The sequence below is a fragment of the Rhododendron vialii genome, chromosome 13a (genome assembly GCF_030253575.1).
Source record: "Rhododendron vialii isolate Sample 1 chromosome 13a, ASM3025357v1".
Lineage (NCBI taxonomy): Eukaryota > Viridiplantae > Streptophyta > Magnoliopsida > Ericales > Ericaceae > Rhododendron > Rhododendron vialii.
In genome coordinates this window covers 19274721-19299786 of record NC_080569.1, presented here as the reverse complement: position 1 = coordinate 19299786, position 25066 = coordinate 19274721, and the positions used below count along the sequence as shown (strand labels likewise).

General features: G+C 35.6%; 2 protein-coding genes across 3 annotated transcripts; one reads left to right on the top strand and one right to left on the bottom strand.

Annotated features, from left to right (window-relative positions):
* Positions 1 to 5692: 5692 nt before the first annotated feature.
* Positions 5693 to 8980, bottom strand: LOC131314483 (transcription factor MYB3-like). Its single transcript, XM_058343127.1, has 2 exons — positions 8454 to 8980; positions 5693 to 6805 (listed from the first exon to the last, which is right to left on the bottom strand). Exons 1-2 carry the CDS (start codon positions 8581 to 8583, stop codon positions 5868 to 5870), a joined length of 1068 nt encoding a protein of 355 aa, XP_058199110.1. The 5' UTR covers positions 8584 to 8980; the 3' UTR covers positions 5693 to 5867.
* A 12452-nt stretch (positions 8981 to 21432) lies between these two features.
* On the top strand, positions 21433 to 24737 carry LOC131313717 (peptidyl-prolyl cis-trans isomerase FKBP13, chloroplastic). Of its 2 annotated transcripts, XM_058342177.1 has the most exons (5): positions 21433 to 22337; positions 23435 to 23527; positions 24146 to 24206; positions 24315 to 24383; positions 24477 to 24737. In XM_058342177.1, exons 1-5 carry the CDS (start codon positions 21942 to 21944, stop codon positions 24539 to 24541), a joined length of 684 nt encoding a protein of 227 aa, XP_058198160.1. In that variant the 5' UTR covers positions 21433 to 21941; the 3' UTR covers positions 24542 to 24737. The 2 variants fall into 2 exon arrangements, with proteins under 2 accessions (XP_058198160.1, XP_058198161.1); XM_058342178.1 differs by lacking the exon at positions 23435 to 23527 and having other exon boundaries at positions 21870 to 22337.
* Positions 24738 to 25066: the final 329 nt, after the last annotated feature.

The window sequence follows — 25066 nt, the reverse complement described above, 5'->3', positions numbered from 1 at the left end:
TTTTCTTCAAACCACCGCTTATTCTTCGGGAAGAGAGGTTTAGAGGTAGTTAAAACTTATCTCCCTAAATATATTTGTCTATATTTGGATAATGTAGAGATTCGAATGTTGTATGTAAAGGAAGTCAATCTTATGTATTTTATTTTCGGAACAAACAGAGAAGAACGAAAAAGGAAAAAGAAAAGAAGGGGAAAACCGTGGAGTAATTAGAAAAGAAAAGATGATTTGTGTTTGGGGTAAAAGCTGGTTTTTGAATCAGGTAATGTTATTCACTAGTTGATAGATATTTTACTGTACACATATGTTGGAGTTAATAAAGTGATCAATTAGTGTTTACCGAAGAAAAAAAAAGTTGTTGATCAGTAATCTACTTCCATTTTTTTCCAAATAAAGGAGTGGGGAATTGGTATGCTTCTTTTGAGTATAGTTAAATGGCTTGAACATCTAAATCTACAGTTAGTCTTGTTCTAGTCTTGTGATTGATATGAGAACGTGGCTTTGAATCCTTGTGAAACATAATTCATTTTGTCGTTTCGTTTAATTCCTATTAACCGTTGACATGCATTATTTCGAGAACCTAGAAAGGACTTAAGGGTTCACAGAGTGGTATACGATTAGAGGATCACATAGACGTTGATAAGTAAAAGATAAATGAGAAAGTTATTGAGTTATGGTTTGATGCCTACAGGCGGATTGCTGGGTGCTAACAGGGGCCCGATATTGAAATGGGTGCTAGCAGGGCTTGTTATTGAAATGGGTGCTAACAGGGGCCCATGTTGTTTGAGAAACGTAACCCTAGGTAGGCCACATGGGTGATTGGCTGCGAGAACATGTTTGGTTCCTTCCTTGCGTGGCTGCGTCGACTATAGATCCGAGTAAATAATTTGGTAGCTATCAGCAGAACACATCAAGAAGCAGTCTGAATCACACTGGGTTGTCTTACGTTGGAGGTTGAGGGTAGGACGGATCTCGAGGTGGAGATCTTAGACTTTCATATAAGTTGAAGGATAGTAACGAAATCAAGCGTCGTCATTTGCCTTGCACTCTTTATCTTGTTTTGTGTAAGTTATGGGTTTCGGGTGAGTTTTGGTTGCTGAGCGTCATCGCTCACGGTACTATGTTGCATTGGTAACTCGAACGCCAGATACTGAAGACGGAGCAAAAGGGTCGTATGAAAAAGTGAAATGATGATGACTGATTGACGCGTAAATGTTCACATTAGCGCCTCTAATTTATCTTTGTTAAGTCTCATTTATATTATTATTCGGAGTTTTATGCTTTATTTTTGTTTTGTAGGTATTTGAAGGATTTGATACGAAAAGTGCAAAACTGGAATATTAAATGGTGCTCGAAGATTGGGTTGTTCGAATATAATCTGATTAGCAATATGAAGTTTAACAGTTTAGCGTTGATTGGCCAATGAATGGATATTCACCGAAAGTAAATAAAGAATTGGGCTTGGATTTATTCTATTACATGGTGTTCCAATGGTTACGTGGGCCCAATGGTTACATTGGTGGGCCAAGGCTTAATAGGGAGGGTCGGTTGGGAGTAAAAGAAAAAAAAAGAAAAACAAGGGTTTTGGGAGGATGATATATCAGCAGCTTATAAAAGCTGCATCACTTCTTCCCACGGAAAAGAAGACAGAGGAACGGAGCTGCCGACAACGGGGCGACGACAGAAGTTCTGGAGTAATTATTTTACAGTTTTAGACTTACATTAATTCAGAGTTTTCTTTTCCTTTCAATTTTATTTGAAGTTTTGTTTAATTATTCGCACTCCGATAATTCGTATTGATTTTTTGCTCTTTATCAAAGTTGTTCGTTGGAATTTATTTGGTTGATATCTTTGGTTTGTTTTCCATTCCAAGCAATAGAAGCATGATTCAATCTAGGGTTTCTTCTGTTTTTTGTTCAATGTTTAGTGAGTAATCGTTTAGGTAGGGTCGCAGGGTGATTAACACGCCGTGACCAGTTCGGGTACTGCTTCTATTTTCAAACAATGAAAAAACGATTTTAGATTGGAAAAATACTTTCCGTAGACGAACTTGGGCATTGTCGGAGCCTATGTGAAAGGGGGAATGGGGGTCCAAAACTCGTTCTCCGTTGCGCATAGGTAAACGGCGACCATAAGATCTCGCATCTTGCGGGGTATCTTTTTCAATTCAAAGTTGAATGTTTTGAAGAACACTGAGTGGAGCAGATTGATCCGAACTGGCTGCGAGTGCTATAAACCCTACGACTATACCTCCTTTAATTATTTAAAAAGTACAATCAATTTCTTAGTTTTTATTAATCTCAACAATCGACAAGGGGTGGCTACCTAAGAGCCTGTTTTTAATAGTAACAACCCGAGTTTTTAGTCAGCACATATCACCGTCTCTGTGGATTCGACTCCGGTCTTACCGGATATTATGCTGCGTCGGTCTCCGCCCTACGTTTGGGGCAACCCGTTATTTTAGGACTAGGAAATCGTCAAGCAATGACCAATGAAGTATTTGCCAAAACCTAGATGTTGTACCCTTAGTTGCTCTGTATTGTAAATTAAGTATTTTGATAATATACGACAAAATATTTTTATAGAGTACATTTGTAGTTGATATGTTGTATTGTGATTTGAATTGGCGAGGCTTTTGAAATTTTAATCCCTCGAAATAGAAAACTATTCTCGGAAATCTTTTTTAATGTTTAAATAATGTCTCTGAATTTCCAGGGCATTATAAAGTTCCATCCGCATGGGATAATTTTCCTATCCTAACATCAACAATAGTCCACGAGCCAGGACTAAGGCGGCAAACGAACCGAGCCGCTTGACTCGTTTGTGGCTCGTTCAAGCTCGGCTCGGAAGTTAAACGAACGAGCTCAAGCCGATTTTTTCAGCTCGTTTTGTAAACGAGCCGAGCTCGAGCTAGGATAAGCTCGGCTCGAGCCGGCTCGCGAGCCGGGGTATATATACTTAAGTTTAGGATTTTTATTGTTATTTCATAATTTGTTCTTTATGTTTTTACTTTCTAGTCAACCAAGGGAAGCGAGAGCACACGCACACCAGTACACCCCCGCTCCATAGAAAAATGAAAGATATATACATTCACAATTAAAATATTTTTGGTTGTATTAGGCCTATGCGAGGATATATATACATTTTTCGTTGGTTCGTTAAGGCTTGTGAACAAGCTCGAGCTCGAGTCAAGCCAAGGCCTGCTCGGCTCGAGCTCGACTCGTTAAGTTTTCACTGAGCTCGAGCTCGTGTTCGTTAAAAACTTAATAAACAAGCTTGAACACCGTAAAGTTCGGCTCAGCTCGTTTGCAGCCCTAGCCAGGACCTATGTGGAAGGCAAATACAATAAAGGATTTCTATGGGACAAAGCTCTAACAGCGAGACCGGTTGGGAATTTTCCGTTGTTTTTTATCTAGAGAGTTTGATTGATTATTGTATACACGGCTTGGTTTTGTTTATGATAAGAAATTGGCCAATTATGTAAAGTCCGATAAATCATACCAAACAAAACAGACTAAATATAATGTGGTTCAGTGCCGTTTGTGTGTGGTATCGGTCCATTGTGGTACATAATAATTAAGAAATGAATAAATTGGTTCGGTTTATTTTTTCATAAAAATCAACCTTACCGAACCGCTTACATCCCTACGGTTATGAGACTTCCACTTACAAAACGTAGTGATCCTAGGCCCGTTACAAAAACTAGGCAAACCCAGCTTCTCCAAAACTACATTTTTATTCCTTATATATTATTCAGCTTTTAGGAATTTGTAGATTCTCATAATCTGTTGATAAGAATTTTAAAAAAAAACCTCACAATAGCCTTTTAAAAGTTAAAATCTCAAAATTTGCTCCAAGAATTTTTCTTGAAAACCCACTATGTTGATTTACCCATAAATTTTTTTTTACTATGTTGATCCATTAGATTGGGCTGCTTAAAGATACTAAGGGTATCCACAATGCTATAATCAAAAATTGATAATTAAAAAGTTATCACATCAACTTTTGAATTATTCATTTAAGAGATTGCTAAGGTTAGTAATGTAGATGTCTACAATGACATAATCAAAATTGGATAACCAAAACTTGTTACTTCATTTTTTCAAACTGCAAAAAACTAAAAACTGTGAACAGTAGAAAATAGTTTTTTTTAAAATAGTTTGAAAACTAATAAAAACTATTTACTAGAAATAGAAAATAGTTTTTGAAACTTTTTTTGGGAAAATATTATTTTTTAAAGATGTTTTCTAAAAAAAAAAACTTTTTTTAGTAAAATATTGTTTTTCAAAAATATTGTTCGAAAAGAAAGAGAGTGAGGAAAAGGGAAGAGAGATAGAACATTTTTGTATAATGATTGGTGTATTTGATTAAGAATATGTAGAGTCTATTAAATTTGGTTATTGTCAAAAGGTTGCAAATTTTGGTTATCCAAAGTCCAAAATTTGATTATTTCTAAAGAGTTTGTTAAGTTTGAATATAGCATTGTGAGCCATATTTTATACCAATATTGTTAGCTTTAAAAACCTTTTACTTTTGATTATAGTATTGTGAATACTCTTAATTCTGTATTCAATTGAAGTTAATAATTTCCACACTTCTTTAATAAATGCACTATGAAACTTGTCTTTTATTGTGATTTGGGAGTTCTGTATTTTGAATATAAGTTTATAAACTCCAAGACAATTGTAGAATATTTCATTAAGAGGAAAGTGTGAAAACCCATATTTCCATTTATTTGGTATAGCTCCCATGGAGCACGTTTTAACTAATTTTTTATTGGCTGCAAAAATTAATAGGAGATGACATGAAAATTAATCTTGGTGCATTCATGAACTCTATTTGTTGTCGCTCAATGAGGACCATTGAAAAACTTGTTTCGAAGGAAATATAGTGAAAAAGAGGGAGAATCAACGCTTGTGCTAGTAATAGACACTTGCGAAAGCCAGTTTGTGCTATTTGCAAAAGAAGAGGGAGGAGACGATCGAAGAGTTATAGCAACAACCACGCACTTGTCCTATTATTAACTCAATAAATATCTTCTAATAAAATGTTTTGAAATATAAGTTAGTTGTATGTATTCTTTAGTTTTAAACACATCTAGAATGAGGCGGGTTGCCGTTCATACGTTTTAAAAGCGTCATACGGAGTAATATATAGGAGATTTTATTATAGTAGTCTTAAATCAAAAACTAATAAAAAGGTTCCAAAAGGCAAAGGTTGACTAAGGTCATGAACGTACATAAGTGTACAATTAATTAATTTGAAGCCTATATAAATGTTTGCATGCACTTGGATTCCTGTATTTAGCTCTATACAAAAAAAAAAAAAAAAAACCCCCCTTTTCCTCTACTTCTCTCCACCAATTATGATCACCCACCTTAATTAAATTGGAAAAAAATAACAGCCGCCAAAACTGAAAAAAAGTATAAGGACGGAAAGAAGGTGGAGGCCACAGAGAAACAAGTCAATTAACTCACTCTTTGGTTCATCTTGCTTTTGCTAGCTTGTCTCTATAACGTACGTACGTATTCAACTTAAAATTTCATCGCTATTTTTCTCAAACATTATCCGAAATCAAAAATCAATTACTGTCTCCTTAATTACGTACGAGAATATGTTGCCGATCAAAAATAAATAAATTGTGTACGAGAATATATTTCTAATTAAGCAACAAAACAACCATGAAAGAGGGACATCGAGAGGAATAGATATTGGCCATTTATAATAATTAAGATAAAGATCAGTTCTAGCTATTAACACACCACACTAATTTTTTGAAGATTAATTATGAAGACTCAAAAGTAAAATGTAAGAATATGAACAAATTAAAAGGGCAAAAGAATACATGAATGTGAAATATTGATCAACAATTAATCCCATGCAAGTTGATCATCCATGGGACTCACATTTCCATACAATCCACAAGGCATAAGTGCAGACTCAACAAAATCAAAATCAAAGTTAGAGCTCATGTTTCCAATCAATAAATTCTCCATGTTAGTGTTTTGCTGCCCTTCAAATTTAGCCCTTGCTTGTTGTGGCTCTTGTTGTTGATCCTGTTGTACCTGCATTATCATATCTCGCCGCGTCGGTTCAAAGCCTTCCAATCCAGTAGTACTATTATTACAACTCCATATGCAATTCTCATCAAGAATACCAAACCCGGACGGGTTTAAGGAATAGGATGGAAGCGTTGCCATTTCCATTGAACATCGGCTGCCAAACTCCATCAGAGAATGCGTGTTTTGATTTCTGAAACTTGAAGCAAAGTTAGGGTTTGGGTACTCTAAGGCGGTGGAGGTACCAGCAGTAGCAACAGTAGTAGTTGTAATAGTTGAGTTTTCATACAATGAGATAGGAATGTGATTGGTAGAATTAGTACGATGAGAAGGCGAGAGACAATTAGGTAAGGTTACAAAAGGTGTTTTCATGTCCAAATAAGCATCATTATTGCTATGTGAAGAAGTACTTATGGAGAAAACTGATGAGGTGTTTTGATGGGACATTTTGGTTGCAGAAGTACTGTTGCTGTGGCCATTGATTTTGTGGGAAGAGAGGAGATTGTGAGTGTTGGGGTCTAAGCCTTGTGCAATGAGCTTTTTCTTGATGCATGAGTTCCAAAAGTTCTTCACCTCATTGTCAGTTCTACCAGGCAAGTGTTTGGCTATCTGAGCCCATCTATTGCCTAGAATTCTATGAACATCGATGATGACTCTTTCTTCTTGTTCGGTAAAAGATCCCCTTTTCAAATCTGGCCTCAAGTAATTTATCCACCTCAATCGGCAACTCTTTCCACACCTTTGGAGACCTGCAATATTTCAAAAATAAATAAATAAATAAAAATGTTTTACTTGAAAGCATTGAGTACAAAGTAATGCTCATGTTAATTTTTTTTTTCGACGGAACACGCGCGTTGTCCTCTAGGATATATTTTCATTTTCTGTTAAGATCCTGAAAATGATGGTATTAGTGCTTAATTTGGAGACTGGTGTTTTTTTTTTATCAGATTGGAGACTGGTGTTTGATGAGCACTGTACATCAATGATCAAGCCATGCTTGGTGAAGATCCAAGAGTATTAATGTAGCAACAGGGCAACGCTCAAACATTTCGTATTTTTCCTCGTCATGAATAGTAAGAGCATTCCAACCCATCTCTCACATAATTTTCATTTTAGAGACTCAAAATAATATAAGCTTAGAGAATACAAATATACAATATTACCAACTCCAATCCACATTCTCCCTTTTAATCTCTAAATCTTCTCTCCCAAATTTTCTTCCAATTCTTTAAGTTTTAAATTTTAATCAACTAAATTCATATTAGACTCATTTTAAAGGTATTGTAGATATCTTCTCAATGGTACCAGTTTTTTAAGAATCGGATCTAGAATGTTGAGTTATATGTGTTTTACAAATATTTAACAAAACGTTAGAAGGATATTGTTGGCATCACAATTGGATATCAAAAGATAAAAGAGGTAAAATGGTGATTTTGGGGAAAAAAGGAGAAGAAGAAGAAGCAAGAAAGAAAGAAATGGAGATGGGTCTCCATTTAGTGGAAGAGCTTCCATATATGGAGAATGAGAATTGAGTCTCCAAAACTGATCCAAATGGAGTTGGTTTGGAGTCACAAAATTCTTCAAAATGGAGTTTTGGTTCTCCAGAAGGAAGATATAGAGATGGGTTGGAGGTGCTCTAAAACAACTATAACAACCGTGGAAATAGTCTAAGCCCATCATAGGTGATCACTACGTTTGATATAGGCCGGGTTTTCGAGTGTTTGTTTTTCTGATTTCTTATTGTGTTTTTTTTGTTTTGGGTTGCACATTTCTAACCATAAGTAGTTATGGAATTGGTGGTGGTTGTAGTTGCGGTACTGGTGGGTACTGACGGTGGCAAAGCATTTATATATATAGAATGTGATTTTAAAGGTATCCACGATAAATTAGCAAAAAAAATGATCGGAAAGGATTTCATCCGAGCAGTTTTTGTTTGAACCGTTAAATAAAAAACAAACAAAAATTACTTGGATAAAGCCCTTCTCGGTCATTTTTTTTGCTGATTTGGCTCAACTACACATAAAATCACGTTTTGAACACATTGAGCGGCTCAGATCATCAAAATTTGATTGAAAAAGAGAGGTCCGCATTTTATTAAGTTAAAATGGTCCTTACGAGAAGTAGACTGATATATATATATACACACACACACACAAAAGCTGTGGTGATGTTGGTAAGGCGCTGATCATATATATATATATATATATATATATATATATATTTATGTCCCATAATGTGTGGAAAAATCATTTTCCTCCTTCAATTAGCTACTTTCAATTGATGAATAGAGCATTTAGGAAACATATAGTATTAATTCCCACCGAAACAAATTAGAAAGAATGAATAGGAGGGGAGAGAGAGAGAGAGAGAGAGAGAGAGAGATTAATTGCAATTAACCTGCTAGTTTAGGAACAGAACTCCAACAGCCATGGCCATGGGTGGTGATGTGTTTGACGAGCCTCTCATCTTCTTCAGGAGACCACAACCCTCTCTTCACTTTTTGTTTGCTGCAGCAATGATGTCCCATCTCATCACTACTCAACTCCCCCAACTCATTCTCTCTCTATATATAATTGTGTCCTGGATCCTAATACTGGCTTTCTTTTCTTTTTCCCTAGCCTTTCTCCAACTAAACATAGAAAAGTACTAGTATTCCTCTTCTACGTACACAAGTCTTTCTAAGTTTTCTGCTTTTTCTCTACTTGTGACATAGATGAAGTGTACTTTATTTTATTGAGAGAGAGAGAGAGATGTGCTGGAATTTTAACTTGGGGTTTACTACTCATGAGAGAGGACCACAGGGGTCTCATTGAGTGTTTTGGCAGCTTCCAACATTGTCCTCAACCATTGCTCTAGCTCAACTTCATTGACACTCTTCTTTAATCAAAGAAAAGAAATCCACATCACAGATTTTGGACACAAAATATATATTTGTATACGACCCTTCAACAAGTAACATTCTTGTATCATTTGGGAGGAAAAGATTTGTTTAAGACAGACAAATCAAAGAATCCAACTAATTGAAAACAAGATTTTCCACACATGTGGACCCATTCCAAGTAGGAAATGGTCTTCTATAACACTTCACATCAGGAGAGAGTCATGAGACTGTACTTGCTGTAAAAGAGTAACGAGGACACCACCTTATACTCCGGTCCAAATCCAATTAAGGAGTCTTCGTCGCTTGGATACACTGCATGCATTTCTGTGTTGTCTGTACATACATACATACATACATACATATATATATATATATATATATGTATATATATATATATATATATATATGTACACACACTCGGGATCCAATGAGGGATCCCTCACGGCCTTACCGTGCGGGACTCCCCTTTTCCGGTCGAATTACGACGATCCGAGCCGCTCAAAGTGTGCAGAACATGATTTTAAAGGTACCCGTGAGAAATCAGCAAAAAAAATGATCGGGAAGCGTTTGATTCAAGCAGTTTTGTACTGAACCGTTCAATAAAAAACTGCTCAAATCAAGCCCTTCCCGGTTATTTTTTTTGCAGATTTTTGAACAGTACCCTTAAAATCATGTTCTGAACACATTGAGCGGCTCGGATCATCGAAATCTGATCGGGAGAGGCGAGAAATGGAAGGTCCACATATAAGATCCTCATTTTAAGATCCTTACTTGAAGATTTTTGTATGTATGTATATATATATATATATATATATATATATATATATAGATATGCATCTACATAAATTAAATACTACTTTTTTATAACCCAAGTATCTGAAGCAACTTAATTATCAATTATTGACTAATTTTAGGAGACCAATCTCACGGTTCAGCGGGGCTCCTTCTCCACCTCCCCTCCCCTCCCCCCTCTCATTTGTTTTTTCCTCTCGATCTCCCTCCTCATCCTTCTCTCCCCCCACCTGCTTTCTCCTCACTCTCATGTTCGTGTCTGCGGGTTGGGTTTGAGATCAGTGTGGTCTCCCTCTTGTGGTGGGTCGTCTGTCGCCGTGTGGTATCTCCGACTTGTCCTTTTTCTTGAAGTCTACAAATTTGGCGAGTAGGAGTTGGCAGTGTGGCTAATAATGATATCTGATCATATGGGGGAAATGATATCATTAAGGGTGGAAAATGGATGCTAACAAAAGGAAGGTCAGGGAAGACCTAATGATTTTGCACAATAATCCACATCATTTGTCGTTCGGTCTTGCTATTGTTTGCCCATTGAGCTGATGATAAGCACACTAGAAGACAAGAAAAGTACGTATTTTTGTGTTCTTTTTACAATCTTTAATACACATTTACACACTTATTATTGTCAGTTCATTGAGCTGATTTTAGAATTTTTCTTTGTTTAATTACTTACACCCAAACGGGATCGATGAATTATTATCATGGTAGGAATTTGTTGTTTTTATTTCTAAAATGTGTACTGACGCATGTTCTAGCTATATAGATTAGTATTTTTCTGTATGCAAATCCTTAATAATGTAGGAGTAATTCATTCTCCTACACCTCTCTCTCTCTCTCTCTCTCTCTCTCTCCAAATAGTCATTCATAGTATATATATATATAGACACACACATACATGCATGTATACTTATTTATTGAGGCAGATCACATGAAATATATACATTTTTTTTTCTAAAATGGTAGAAGATTTCATTTATATAAAAACGCATACAATCAAAGACTATCTCAAACAAAGACAGTTACAGGAGGTCAATATTATAAGTATATAACTTCAAAATCTCACAACAGCAACATCTCCTAAACAAAAGCAACCCGTCATTGAGAATGGCCGGCAAACCTTCGCAGCCACAATGGACACAAAAATCAAGCAACAGGCGGATTCCAGGAACCACAGAACGAAACCACATCAAAACCTACAGATATATTATTAGACCCAAATTTGGAGAGATAAGAAATATATATATATATATATATATATATATATATATATACACACACATATTGATCGAGAAGGGTGGCATATACTCCTACGTATTATATGATGTTTACTTTACTTCACTCAACGGTTGCTTGGGAGAGTCAATTTCTTGGTGTCAACGAAGTTCGTGATGATTGGGTGTGTCTCCTTTCATCATTTTCACTGTCCCATTACCAAGTTTTTTCTTTTCTCTTACAGCACCAACACTACTACTTTTTACAGAATTTTCTATCAGGTCCTCTTTGCTCCTCCTTTTTGTTTCTTTGGAGGAAATCTCGTGGAAAAGCAAAATCCACACACATAATGAATCAAACAAATCAGTCCATAACCAAATCATTGCCAAATGTCAATTTGATTTTCCCTCGCCGATTATCACGCGCTGGGATGGATGGATGATTATTAGTAGTAATTTTTATTCTCTTATACACATGACTGTTGATTTTCTAATTGGTAATGTTAATTACTTTATCCCACATTGCTCATCTAAATCATCCAAACTTAATTAATAAAATCTAGGGGTTACTCCATTTATTGCCAATTAATTATAGATTGGAATCCTCCAAGAAATCACTACAAAAAAAATCACATTGGGTGACGAATGAAAATCGTCACAAATTGCTTGTTTTTTGTCACAAATAATATAGGTGACGAAAAAAAATTTGTCGACTAAAGGTTGTCGAGGATTCCTACCTGGTGACGAAATCTATTTTTCGTCACCTATAGTGTCTTTTGATGACAAAATACTTCGTCATCAAAAAGTGAATAATTAGTGACGAAATTTTTTTCCTCGCTTATTGTGCTTTTTGATGACGAAATTTTTTGTCATAAATTATTCCTTTTGGCGACGAAAAAATTCGTCACTGATGAGTCTCATCGGTGACGAAAATTTTCGTTGCAAAAGACGTTTTCATATGGGAAAAAAAAAATCATTCTTTCTTGCTCCTGCTAGGTTTCGAACCCAAGTCTCTTGAGTTTTGTCGCGCAAGCTTTAACCAACTGCACCACACACACTTTTCAATAAATATTTGAAATATCTAATATATAACATATATGTTTAACATTAAAATATATTTTGAATGCAATTTTGAACCTTTAAACATTAAAATTAGTAATTTTGATAAACATGAAAGTTGTAGGCAATTGAGTTATTGTTCAAACACAATTTGAATTATCTCAATCGGAGTTTTTAGTAAAGAGTTATGTTCGAAATACATTTAGTGACAAAGCGCAATTAATAAATTTCGTCACGAAAGGTACCCATTTGATGACGAAATATATTTTTCGTCCCTGAAAGCGTTAAAATGGTGACGAAATTATTTTTCGTCACCAAAGTTAAGCATTTGGTGACGAAAAAAATATTTCGTTACTAAATTGGTCTCATTTAGTGACGAAATATATTTTTTGTCACCAAATGATTATCTTTGGCGACAAAAAATAATTTCGTCACCTTTTTTAAGCTTTTGGTGACGAAAAATGTATTTCGTCGCCAAATGGGTACTTTTGGTGACGAAAATATTTTTTTCGTCGCTAAACATGTATAATTGGTGACAAAATTATTTCGTCACGGAAGTTGTCAAAACGGTGACAAATTTATTTTTTCGTTGCCAAATATACTCATTTAGTGACAAAATTAAATTTCGTCGCCACTTTTTCGTCACCAATTTTCATTTTTCTTATAGTGAATCTAACATATGGCTTGGTGCTAGCTAGATAAATGACTTGACCTCTGAATTATTCAAATACATTGTTTGCAAGCTTTATGATTTTTAAAATACTATGTTTGAGAATGGATTGCATGAGATAATTTGATCTCAAATGAGCTTTAATTGAACTAATTTTTGGTCATAGCTTAATTTTGTATTTTGTTAGATACCCCTGGACGCATCAAGTAGTAGCCTGTAGTTTGTTCGAGTTTGGTTTGAAAACTTAATGGTACTTCAGAATATTTTGCAATTTTGATTTTTTTTAGGAACGACCCAGTATATCTTCGTCGAATTTTCAAGGAGCGAACATGAGCTCATTACTCGAGTAAATTTGTTCATTTACCAATCTTACCAGTAGCATTACTTTTACCACTTTTTCAACATGCTACAGGTGCATATGGATGTGTACATATTCGGACACACACGTGTCCAGATCGAACACTCAGATGTGTGTGGACTACACATGCATCAATTGTCTAGGACCCACGTGCATCGATCGGACAATTCTAGATACATGTGTGTCTAAATTTGTGTACATCCATCTTTGGCAATAGCAATATTACATGCTCTCTTTACTTTCATGTCCGAATTTCTATGTATCCGCTCGAGTGTATAGATCGATAGTATCAACATGAATTTAGCTTCACCTCTCCACTGTCTTATTATATATCCTTATTATATACTCCATATTTTAAGGGTTTTGATTGATTGATTTGCTTAGACATGTTAAAACTTGTATATGGATCTAATTTCAAAGGTTGAATATTTAATGCTATCATTGGCCGTGGATGAATTACATTGTTACAGTAATTAATATAGTAGGAGTAATTAATATTGTTATCCGCATGCTACCATAGAATATACACTACTATGAAGGCCCGTTGAATTGACACAGGAGGATTAATTGGACTATAAATTTAAGGAGGATTGGACTGTAAATCTAATTAAGGAGCCACCATCAGAATGGTGTGATTCTTCAATTGATAGAAAAAAATATTCTTCTATTGAAAAAACTAATCCCGCAAGATACTAAGATAAGTCCAATAACCTGAGGATGTGACATTAATTAGTAATCCTCTCTCATTATGAATGAATTACATATTTTATGACTATTCCTTCCGTTCATAATTGTTACTCCACTATAAGAAGTTGTGTAACTTTCGGATAATAAAAATAAAATAGTTCCGTTAGTAATTTTAAATTTTTTTCTCATTAGTTTCAATTAATTAATGATTGAGATCTTTAATTCAGTTTTAAATATTCTAAAAATCATGTACAAGATTATTTTATTTTTTGATTCGAAATTAAATTGTCCAGACTTTTCGTAGTGAGCTAACAATTTGGAACAGATGGTGTATTTAATTTTTCCATTCAGTTAAATCTAGCCTAAAGAGAAACTCGATCACTTGTATTGATAATCCTCACTCTATAAGTCCTGTTGACTAATAGTCGGATCAAGGGGCATAGGTTAAAAATAGATGCAGTACTATCCTTTTATTACCTAAAACTTTTGCAAAATTTCTCTGTTTCTTTCTCTCTCCATTATTATTTCTTTTTTGGCTCGGTGTTCTCTCGATCTCCATTATTATTCCTTAATTATCTTTATAGTCTGGGCCATGTCACTGTTGTTTTACAGGCCATAGTGGTAATAATATGCACAAGAGACTTGCATGATTTATCAAGTTTGTCAAAAATCACTTTGATTGACAGATTGTGTCCATCCATTCGCATCTTTCTGTTTGACTATTTTTTTCCTAGGGAATGAGTTTGGTTACCAAATAAGGATAGGTATCCTTCAACATCTGTGGCTTAAATTGAAGCATGCATGCCCTGTGAAACGCCACACGTACGTAGATCACTGGCCCATAACTTCTTAGAACCTGATAACACGATTCAAAGTGTTTAAGTCCCAAATTTTTTTAAGAGCAAAAAAGGATTTTAGTAATCTTTAAAAATAAATTACAAAGATTAAAAAGACCCTAAGCTCAGTCATCATGACCGAGCAAGAGCCTGCCGACAAAGAAGGCATCCTATCACTTCGGCGCGCAATCATATGCCATCCACGACCCACATCGGGGGGGGGGGGGGGGGGGGGGGGGCGGAGAAACAACCCAAGGTTTGCTGGGAGTCGACAAAGACATAAAACCACCACTACCAAAATCCAACCAAGGCAAACACTCCCAAAAGAAACACCTTCCACTTCCAAGATGACTAAGGATCAATCATCATGCTAAGCCTACATATTGGCCATTTCGTCATCTTACTAATAGCATCTTACGTACCCATGTAGACTTTCGATGTATTTGGAGTGTTAAAATTTCCCCCACTTTTATGGTCTCACGTCCTCGTGAGATTGGGCATTAATTTGAGTCACCATGCATGGTATTTAACGATCGAGCCTTTTTCCTGGTGGTCATACAAAGTCCCAAACCCCACTCGATCATGTACGTACATAGTTACTCTGATACCACCAAATAACTTGTCATAACCTAGCAAAAATACCCAAAAAATTTAAGTTTTTTTTTTTTTTTTGACATGGCCAAAAAATTTAAGTTGAAGTTACTAATAGCATCTTATGTAATTCACAAGGCCTTCTTTTTTGTGTGGATGGGTTTTTACACCATAACCTACTCACATCTGTGTCACTGACTCACCGGCTTGGCAAATGCTCAGAAGTATTGAATGTACGTAGTTTCTTTCACTATGATTGTTCTCATCATGTAATTATGTAGAGGATTAATGATATCGACTTTTTAAAATTTTATTACCCTATCTATATATAGTTTACGTGGCAGAATAGTATTATTATTTTGTGTTGACTAATATTCAATTCCTTAGTGATAATTTTCAAGCAAAAGACTAAAACAATTGAGTAGTACCCACCCCAATAGGAGTGTAAGATATATAGCTAGCTGTGAAATCGAATTAAGTTAATTCATCTAGAAGGGTGGAAGTTAAAGTCCTTATTGAGGCTTAACCCTTCCCAGGGGGTGAGATAGTGAGGTAGATTGTGTTAAAGAAGAAAGTCTCATAATATAATCATGATCAAATACGGTTCCCCCTATATATTAATGCTGCCGACGTTTCCATGATTATCTCTTTTACCATCTTTTTATTCTTCATTCAAAAAGCTACAAGCTTGATTATCCCCACTTATGATCAATCTCTCTCTCTCTCTCTCTCTCTCTCTCTCTCTCTCTCTCTCTCATAATGTTCATGTCATGAGATAACTTGAGTGCATAGGCTTTTTTCCGGAATACATTCAATATTCACTTGATTTTTGTTCGTACTTGTCTCCAATTGCGTATTATATATACCTCTAAATTAATGCATTTATGTAATTATATGACCACCATATGGGAGGAGTTCTCCTCAAGCTCTTCTATCTTGTCATAATTAACAATTTATAGTATGTATATATATAATTAAAAGTCCTACACGTGACACATCACAATGCATGTAATTTACTTCCTCTCGCTTTAGTTTTTTCCAAATTCTTAAAAAAGCTGAACATATGTCTTTTTAGAACTCAGGATCTCCGATCCAATTTACATGACTTACCTTGAATAAAACATAATTAAAGACCCAACAAAGAGCTGTCCCTAACTTTTTAGGGGCTTAAAACAAAAATTAAAAATGTGGCAGTTTTTTTTTTTGGACTATTATAAGGGGTAAAAAAAATAAGAGGGCCCTCTAAAATTCAAAAAAATAAAATAAAGCGGCCGCCACAACACAAGCTTTAGCTTAGAATCGGCTCGAACCCAACCCCGCCTCCTTCTAGAAGCTAGTGAGGAGTTCAATTAAGGCCTGAACAAAGTCATGGATAAATTGACCCCATAAATTTTAATTAAGAGCATTTGGGAGGTTTTGAACCTAAGATATTAGGAGAAAACAAATCTATATGTCCCAAGTCTTCGACCTAAAGCTTGGGACATACTATATATATATATTATTTTCCTTTCCTTTCCTTTTTATTTTTATGGGATGATGCCCTAGAAAGATGGAGAGCAATATATATGTGTATATGAAACACATGTACAGTGGCCTTCAATTGGACATGGAAATGACTGAATTCCTGCACATAGCTAATTCTTCGATTCATCCCACTCATTCTGATTTTGACATATATGCATAGATCGAGTGAGTTGGCAATCTAAGTGATTATGTCTTGTGAAAATTAGTATTTTTTAGAACCTCAATAGAAAACTTACGGCTCATATCCCCAACAATCTGCCACATTTTTTTACCCCGATCGAAAACAACCAATTAACTCTAGCCTTTAATTTGAGAATATATATGTGTGTGTGTGGACGAGCCAGGAAGTTTCCTTACAATTTGGATTGCAGCGTCGCAGGAATTAATTCCTGCTGCCTCAGACATGGCTATCTCCTGGAGTAGCTGTGAAATATTCCACGTGTCCCCAAAAAACAGTTGAAATTAAGTTCAGCATAACTTTTACTCCTTTCGAATTTTCTTAAATTGATTCTCTGGTCCCGGCCAGGATGATTTGTCTCTAACCGGACCAGGAAGAGAAATAGCACGTAAAATTATCGAACAACCTGAGGTGTAGATAGATTTCGTGCACATGGTACGTAAAACAGATTTAACGAGTGAGACATGATGACACACTTTTGTTATATCATTGTGAAAAAAGAAATGGCCCCATTCAAATAATTAAGTTGCGGTTTTTAAATTGTACAGGCCACCTGGTGCTCCGAAATTAATTACCTACTAATTTTTTTCCTATGGCATGCAAATGGGAGAAATGGAGAGGGCTTTATTTTAACTAAAATAAAGATCTCCTCATTTGAAGATGATTGTGTGTGTGTGTGTGTATATATTAATCTGTAATGTACGTGCAATGTTCTTTTTCTTTTTATGAGCAATGTACAATATATATATATATATATATACAGTAAGCTTCTAATAAGGGCGCCCTTACCGTATTACGGTAAGGGCTTCCCCTTTTCTTCTCTTTTCCGACCAAATTTTGATGATCCGAGCTGCTCAATGTGTTCAGAACGTGATTTTAAGGGTACCCGCGAGAAATCAGCAAAAAAAATGACCGGAAAGGGCTTGATTTGAGCAATTTTTATTTGAACCGTTCGATAAAATACAAACAAAAACTGCTCGGATCAAGCCCTTTTCGGTCTTTTTTTTTGCTAATTTCTCGCGAGTACCCTTAAAATCACGTTCTGAACACATTGAGCGGCTCGGATCATCACAAATTGGTCGGGAAAGGGACGTCCTTACCGTAATACGGTAAGGGCGCCCTTATTAGAAGTTTTGTATATATATATATATATTTATGTTCATTAATTAAATTAGCGAAGGAGGGATTACTTGAGTTAGAATATATATATATATATATATTTTTTTTTATGTTCATTAATTAAATTAGCGAAGGAGGGATTACTTGAGTTAGAAGGTTTTATATGGAGTATCTTTCATGTAGCGTATTGAATATGGCATTGGGTTTTTTTTAACACTTTGTTCTTACTTGTCTAACTGAATTACTCCTAACTAATTAAATGGTAGTACTCCACCTGACAATGATATATATATATATATATATATATATATATATAACAAAACCAGAATATAATTAAATGGAGTCGATCGGGTCATTTTCTGCCATTTTAGGAGTATTTAATTTGTCCTGTTGTGATCAACAAGTGTGTCTGTTTTTCTTTCTTCTCCCTCCGCATGCACGATGCAATTGTACGGATCACGTGCATGCTACCCTGCTCGATCTTGCGCGCAATTTTGTGTATATATATAATATATATGAGGAGAATAATTTTGTCAACATTACCCTCCCTAATATTTATTATCGTGCTTAATCTACACATACAAGTACGGCAAATTAAAGGGTGTGTAAGTGTGTCACTACCTTTTCTTTTCTTTTTCTTTTTTGTTCATTCGTGTTGTCCTTATCTTCACATTAAAAGGAAATGGTTTTCACGCTCTTCTTTTATCAGCTGGCTTGTACTTATTATTATTTTTATGTTTTTTTATTAAAAATACCGATTATTCTTACTTCTTAATTCGCTTTTCACCTATGCGTGAAAACTAATTATGTTATGTTACGTGAATAAAGACAAGAAAAAAGTGTAAATTTATATAAGAAAATGATAAGTACGAAAATCATTTGAACAAATATTGTTGAAACCGGTCGGAAAGCAATTTACCATGTAAATCCAACAATTACTACATATATAGGTATAGTCCATGGGATTAGACAAAGGGAATGGCACTTTACCATGGATTGGGAAGAATCCGGGGTGCACTACAACACCCTGTGGACACATACAGGTCATTGATCTTGATAATGAATGGTTAAAATATTATGACCGATAAGAATCATATATGGTCATAATTGATTTTTAATGTGGACCATTAGATTGATGAGATCGACGGTTGTGTGCTGCACTACACGGGATGCACTATAGCACCCTAGATCCCTTTACCATAGGTTTCATCCAAATTAAGCCAATCAAGTCTTGACAAGTGTAGATTTCTTGTGGTAGATCAAAACTTGGGCTGGCAATCAAAGCTTTTAATTAGAGAGAGATGATCATGTCTTGTGAGAATGATTAAATTTGCATTTCAAGCAAAATAAATTACAGCTCATGGCCCCAATATGTAGGTTAATGCCAATGCATGAATTGCATGGCGTACGGCCCTTGAGAGCTATACTAGCTAATTAAGTTACAAACCTAACTAAAACTGAAAAATTTAAGCTTGGTTTTTACTAGAAACAGACAGTCACATATAATTAATATAAGAAATATCTATGTTTTGAGCAAAGACAACTGTAGGCTGTGGGCTTACAAGTTTTACAAGATGATCAACTCCAATATTGTTTAATGTAGAAAACAAAAAGATATTGTCTGAATCCAACAACGTAAGAGATACTACTATTTTAGGAGGTGAAGTGTGCAAGTGAATATTGAAATTTGATCACGGTAATAAAACCTCTCTCTCTCTCTCTCTCTCTCTCTCTCTCTCTCTCTCTCTCTCTCTCTCTCTCTCTCTCTCTCTCTCTCTCCACACATATATATATAGGGGCTGGTTCTATTCACCCAAAAATTGACACAAGTGTAAGACCTATTTTGGAGTCCCACGCAAATGACGAAAACCGTTCAATTTGTTTAAAATGTATTTTAAAGATTTCTCGTAAAAAATCAACTCCAGATGTAAACTCCACACAAATGATCATATATATATATATATATATATATATATATATATATATATATATACAGTCATTTTCAAATAAGGTGGTCCTTATTTTAGTTAAAATAAGGACCTCTCCATTTCTCCCATTTTTTGTTTGAATTTTGATAATCCAAGCCGCTCAATGTGTTCAAAACGTGATTTTAAGGGTAACCGATAGGAATCGGCAAAAAAAAGACCGGAAAAGTCTTCATCTGAGCAGTTTTAATTTGAACCGTTTGATAAAAAATAAACAAAAACTGCTCGGATGAAGCCCTTCCCGATCTTTTTTTTTTTGCTGATTTCTCGCATGTACCCTTAAAATCACGCTCTGAACACATTGAGCGGCTCGGATCATCGAAATTCGATCAGAAAAGGGAGGTCCTTATTTTATTAAGTTAATATGGTCCTTAGGAGAAGGGGACTAATATATATATATATATATATGATCACAGCTATGAACACAAATGTCTGTGCACAAAACTAGAGACAGATGTATTCGCAGCCATTCAGTACTTACATGGGATTCACCCAATTAAGTTATTTTTTTGAACATTTATTACAAATGGTATAGGGTTGTGAAATTACTCGATCGGATAGGTGCATGCAATTTGGATCCTTCAGTACTAAAAATGATGATTTGGCAGGGTATTTTTCCTCTTATTATAGTATATCCTTAATTTTACCGTCCATATATGTACTTGCTTGCTTAACAACCCACAAGTAGAGGTTGGTGTACTTTCTTCTGAGATTTGCAACTGAAATTAACATGAGTTGAATTGGAAGGTTGCAGATCAAAAAAATTTGGAAGATTGGGCCAAACAAAGAAAGTGCAGTGGCCGGTTGACGACCCATCAAAAAAGCTACCACTTTAAACATGGGCTATTTTCGGCCCAAATTGTCTAGAATTAATTGGGCTCAGTTGGGTTTGACTAGCCCATCCACATTCCTAATTTATTTTGGGTTGGGGAAAATTTGTAAGGGAAAATGACGGTCAATGACGTGTTTTTGATAATTAATATCCGTAAGGATATTTTCAGTATTAACAAATGTTCATTATTAAAACACGTCCTAGGCCATTATTTTTCCAATTTGTCAATTTGTAAACTAACCAAGGTTCTGAATACTATTTTGGACAAGGTACCGATTTTTTTTTTGGAACGGTACGTACCGATACAAGTTAAATACTAGGTACCGTTTCAAATTTAGCGCCACTATTTTAATATATAGTTATAAATATATAATTTTCTGATACCATTCAATTTATCTTATGTGCGTGAAACAAAAAATAATAATTACACTTTCATAATATTATTTTAGTGTATTCGAAAATACCAATATAACTTAATTATTGAGTTCTGGCTTCCAACACACAGTATGTGATCTTTTTTTCAAAATAAAAAAACTTCCAACACAGTCAACCACGTGCACTTTTGAACGTGAGATTAAGTAAAGGGTAATTTTGTCATTGTGGAATTTAGGGCTCTCATTATTCTTCTCTACCTCATCCAGTTGGACCAGTTCCATTCTTCTTTGTTTTTTTCCCGCCGACATCTCTCTCTCATCAACAATGGAGAATAGATTTGGGTTTCTCTCTGTGATTTCGATCTGATCGATTCCTCACCCTCTCTCCTCTCCGATCAATCTTATTCTTCCACCAATAGTTTCTCAGTTGGTACTTGGTAGAGTGTCGCCGGAGACGTGGAAGACACCGTCAGCGGTGATTTTTGAAGTTAGATACAACAAATCCAATCCAGTCGGTGCAACATACCGGACGGAATCAACGGTACTTGCTTCTCGGCCGAAATTTCCCGAAATCGCCGTATTCTCCAATAAGCGCCGGTATTGAGACCGAAACGAAATCTGGAGTGTACCGGATTGTCTAAAATGGTACGTACGAAACGGTATTAACAACCTTGAAACTAACAGTTTCGTCGACCAATGTAAGTTTCAGAATCGACCCTATATCTTCTTTCTATCCATTACTACTGCTATTTCGGTGGAGAGAGAGAGAGAGAGAGAGAGAGAGAGATATGAGCACACTACCATTTTCCCTTGGGTCTTGTAATCCCAGAAAGCTCATAGTTATTAGAAATCTTCACACATCAGAAGAATCTCCAACTTCTTCTATCAAATTCTCCAGCCATATTATTCACAATGAAACAACCTTTTGTTCTGCCGTCCTCCTGAAACTGAATCAAAAAAACCCAATTGTACTTGTCAAAAGAAGAGAGGCAATTAGTGCTGGGTTATGTTCTGGGATTCTTGGTGTTATTTTACAACAATCAAAGGTTTCAGCAGCTGAAGCCAGTAGTAGTAGTACTACTACTCCATCTCCATGTGAGCTTACTCAAGCTCCTTCTGGGCTTGCCTATTGTGATAAAGTTGTTGGGTATGGACCTGAGGCTGTCAAAGGACAGTTGATTAAGGTAACTAACTCTGAATCAATCTTCCTTTATATATGCATGGGTCTGTTTGGATTGGGTCAAGAATATAAGGAGTACTTTTAAAGAATGCAATGACGAAGGTGATTGATACTCTATATAAAATGAAGCCCAAAGGGTGCCTAGCAAGCTTAGGGCCCCTTTGGCGGGCAGAGAAGGGAGGATAAGCTAACCTAGACCCATTCTTATCCGGAGTTTGGTTCCCCTTTGCAGCTTATCCGGGTGGGCCAAATTATCGGGGTGCATGCCCCTCAAATCTCTCCAAACCTTTGTGTATTCTCAGAGCAATTACGTAACACATTATATCCACTACCAAACAAACCCCTTAATTTCCATTCTTAATTAACTACTCCTCCTTTTAATATATCCACTTCTTATCCACCATTCTTCCTTATACCTCATCCACTCACCGAATGAACCATCAATCACTTATCATTAATGAGTGTCTTTGAATGGTACATTGGGTAGAAACTTGATTATTATTTATATAAAGCACATGCCCTCAAATTAACCCCTAAAATCTATGTAGCCAATTTTGCCTGCGCCTGTGTTCCTGTGTATTTTTCGTTGTTGGATCATATGAGAATTTTGAGACACTATGGTGATCCAATAGCCAAAAATGAGTCGGAACACGGTTATAGATAAATTTAGGTGCAAAGGATTTGAGCTGTCAAGTTATATGTATACCCATGACCTCAAATTTTAGGCCGGATTTCAGCCTTTGAACTAGTACTCAGAATAGTGAGACAATGTCTGCCAAAAGGTGGCCCTAACTAACCCAAAGAGGATGCATGCTAGAGCAGTTGTTTCAATCTGCCATGGGTGCCAACATGCTTTAAGCAGTTTAGAAGGATATGAAGGGCAAATAGAAGGAAAAAAGATACACACCAGCATTATGGACATTGACTTAGTTGCCTAGGGGTCCAAGTTTAGCTCAAAAGTCTTAGTTCTTTGACTGACAAAAAGAGGGTCTTTGTTTGTTGACTTTAAGCTACAGCTTGACATGATTCATATAAACTTCACATGTCTTTGAGCTATGTTTATTACTACTAGCATGACTGAATAATGAACCTTCACTGGAGGCGCATTATGTGGGGAAATTGGAGAATGGGAAGGTGTTTGACAGCAGCTACAATCGCGGGAAGCCTCTTACTTTTCACGTTGGAGTTGGGGAGGTATGTACATCTTCCCACTTGCATTTACAGATCTTATTTTCCAGGGGGTAAGAATAATGCTTTGCAACTTGTATGCCACGGACCTATACTCTGTAAAGTTGCAACATTGGCAAAACTAAAGATACCCAAGACCACATAAACACCGGTAGAAGCTAAGTAATACAGAGAGTGCCTGTCAAAAACAAATAGATCTACTAGCTCAAAATATAGTGAAAATGGAGTATTCATACGACTTATGTTTTTCTATAGTTTGTATATTTTATACCTGGTTTGGATAAGTCGTGTGTGCTTCCCTTTATTATCACAAAGAACCTTATGCGTGAAGACTTTGTATCTTTATTTAGAGTTGTATTTGTAATAGTTGGACTTATTATAGTGCTTATGAAATATATTGTTGGATTTTCTGATTATTTTAAATGTCCAGATTGATGAAATTGTCATGAACTTACTGCTAGCGATTGGGAAAAAAAAAGTAGCAAGTTGGTAATCTAAATAACAACTCTGGAATCATGTTTTATCACTTCCAATTATGAGCATCAAATGAATTTTGTTGGCTTAAGGCAAAAGCTTCAAAAACAACCAATTTTGATACTTCTTGTATGATCCATACACTCACAGGTTATAAAAGGTTGGGATCAGGGTATTCTAGGTGGAGATGGAGTTCCTCCCATGCTTGCAGGTATGAAAGTCGATATTTAAACATTCCCATCTTCCTGTTTAACTTAATACAAATATACAATCCATTTGAAGCAACAATGATTTGCTCTTCCACTTCAACTAATCGTAGGAGGAAAACGTTCGTTAAAGCTTCCTCCAGAACTCGGTTATGGAATTAGAGGAGTTGGGTGTAGAGGAGGTGAGCAATCCTGCAAAATGAAACCAGTTTTTTTTAAACTTTCTTTGATGTTATATTTCTCATGAGGGATAACTTGGCATAGTATATGTGTAGGTTCATGCATTATTCCTCCAGATTCAGTTCTGCTCTTCGATGTGGAGTTCATTGGCAAGGGATGATTGCAGTATATTTGGCCTTTCTAATGCCATAATCAGAAGAAGAAAGGGAAAAAAAAAACCTTGATTGCTCTGTCTTCTACTTCTGTTCAACTAGAAAACATTGTAAAGCTGTGTTTTCTTTGCGAGAATGTCACATTGAAGTACATATGATCACATGAAAGTACAACGGAAATAAGATACCAATTAATTGATCTCTTATAACTTTGTTCTTGGTATTTTTATTTGTTACTTCAGCTCCGGCTTCCTACGCCTTTTAGATGCATGATCAAATATCCTGAAAATATATAAATGTGGTTGGGAAAGCACGATCCGAAAGTAAAAGAAACCAAACCAAAAATATAATGGTGTGTTCAATGACTTCAATTTACTGCATGACTGATTTCACATGACCCAATCAATTATGGAACCATCAATCGATCCATCTCATATTTTTAGCTGTCACAACTAAATGACAGGATTCACTTTATTTGTAGTGAGTTTCTTACACCGCATCTGCGTGATGATATTTCAGAAATGCTATTGGTA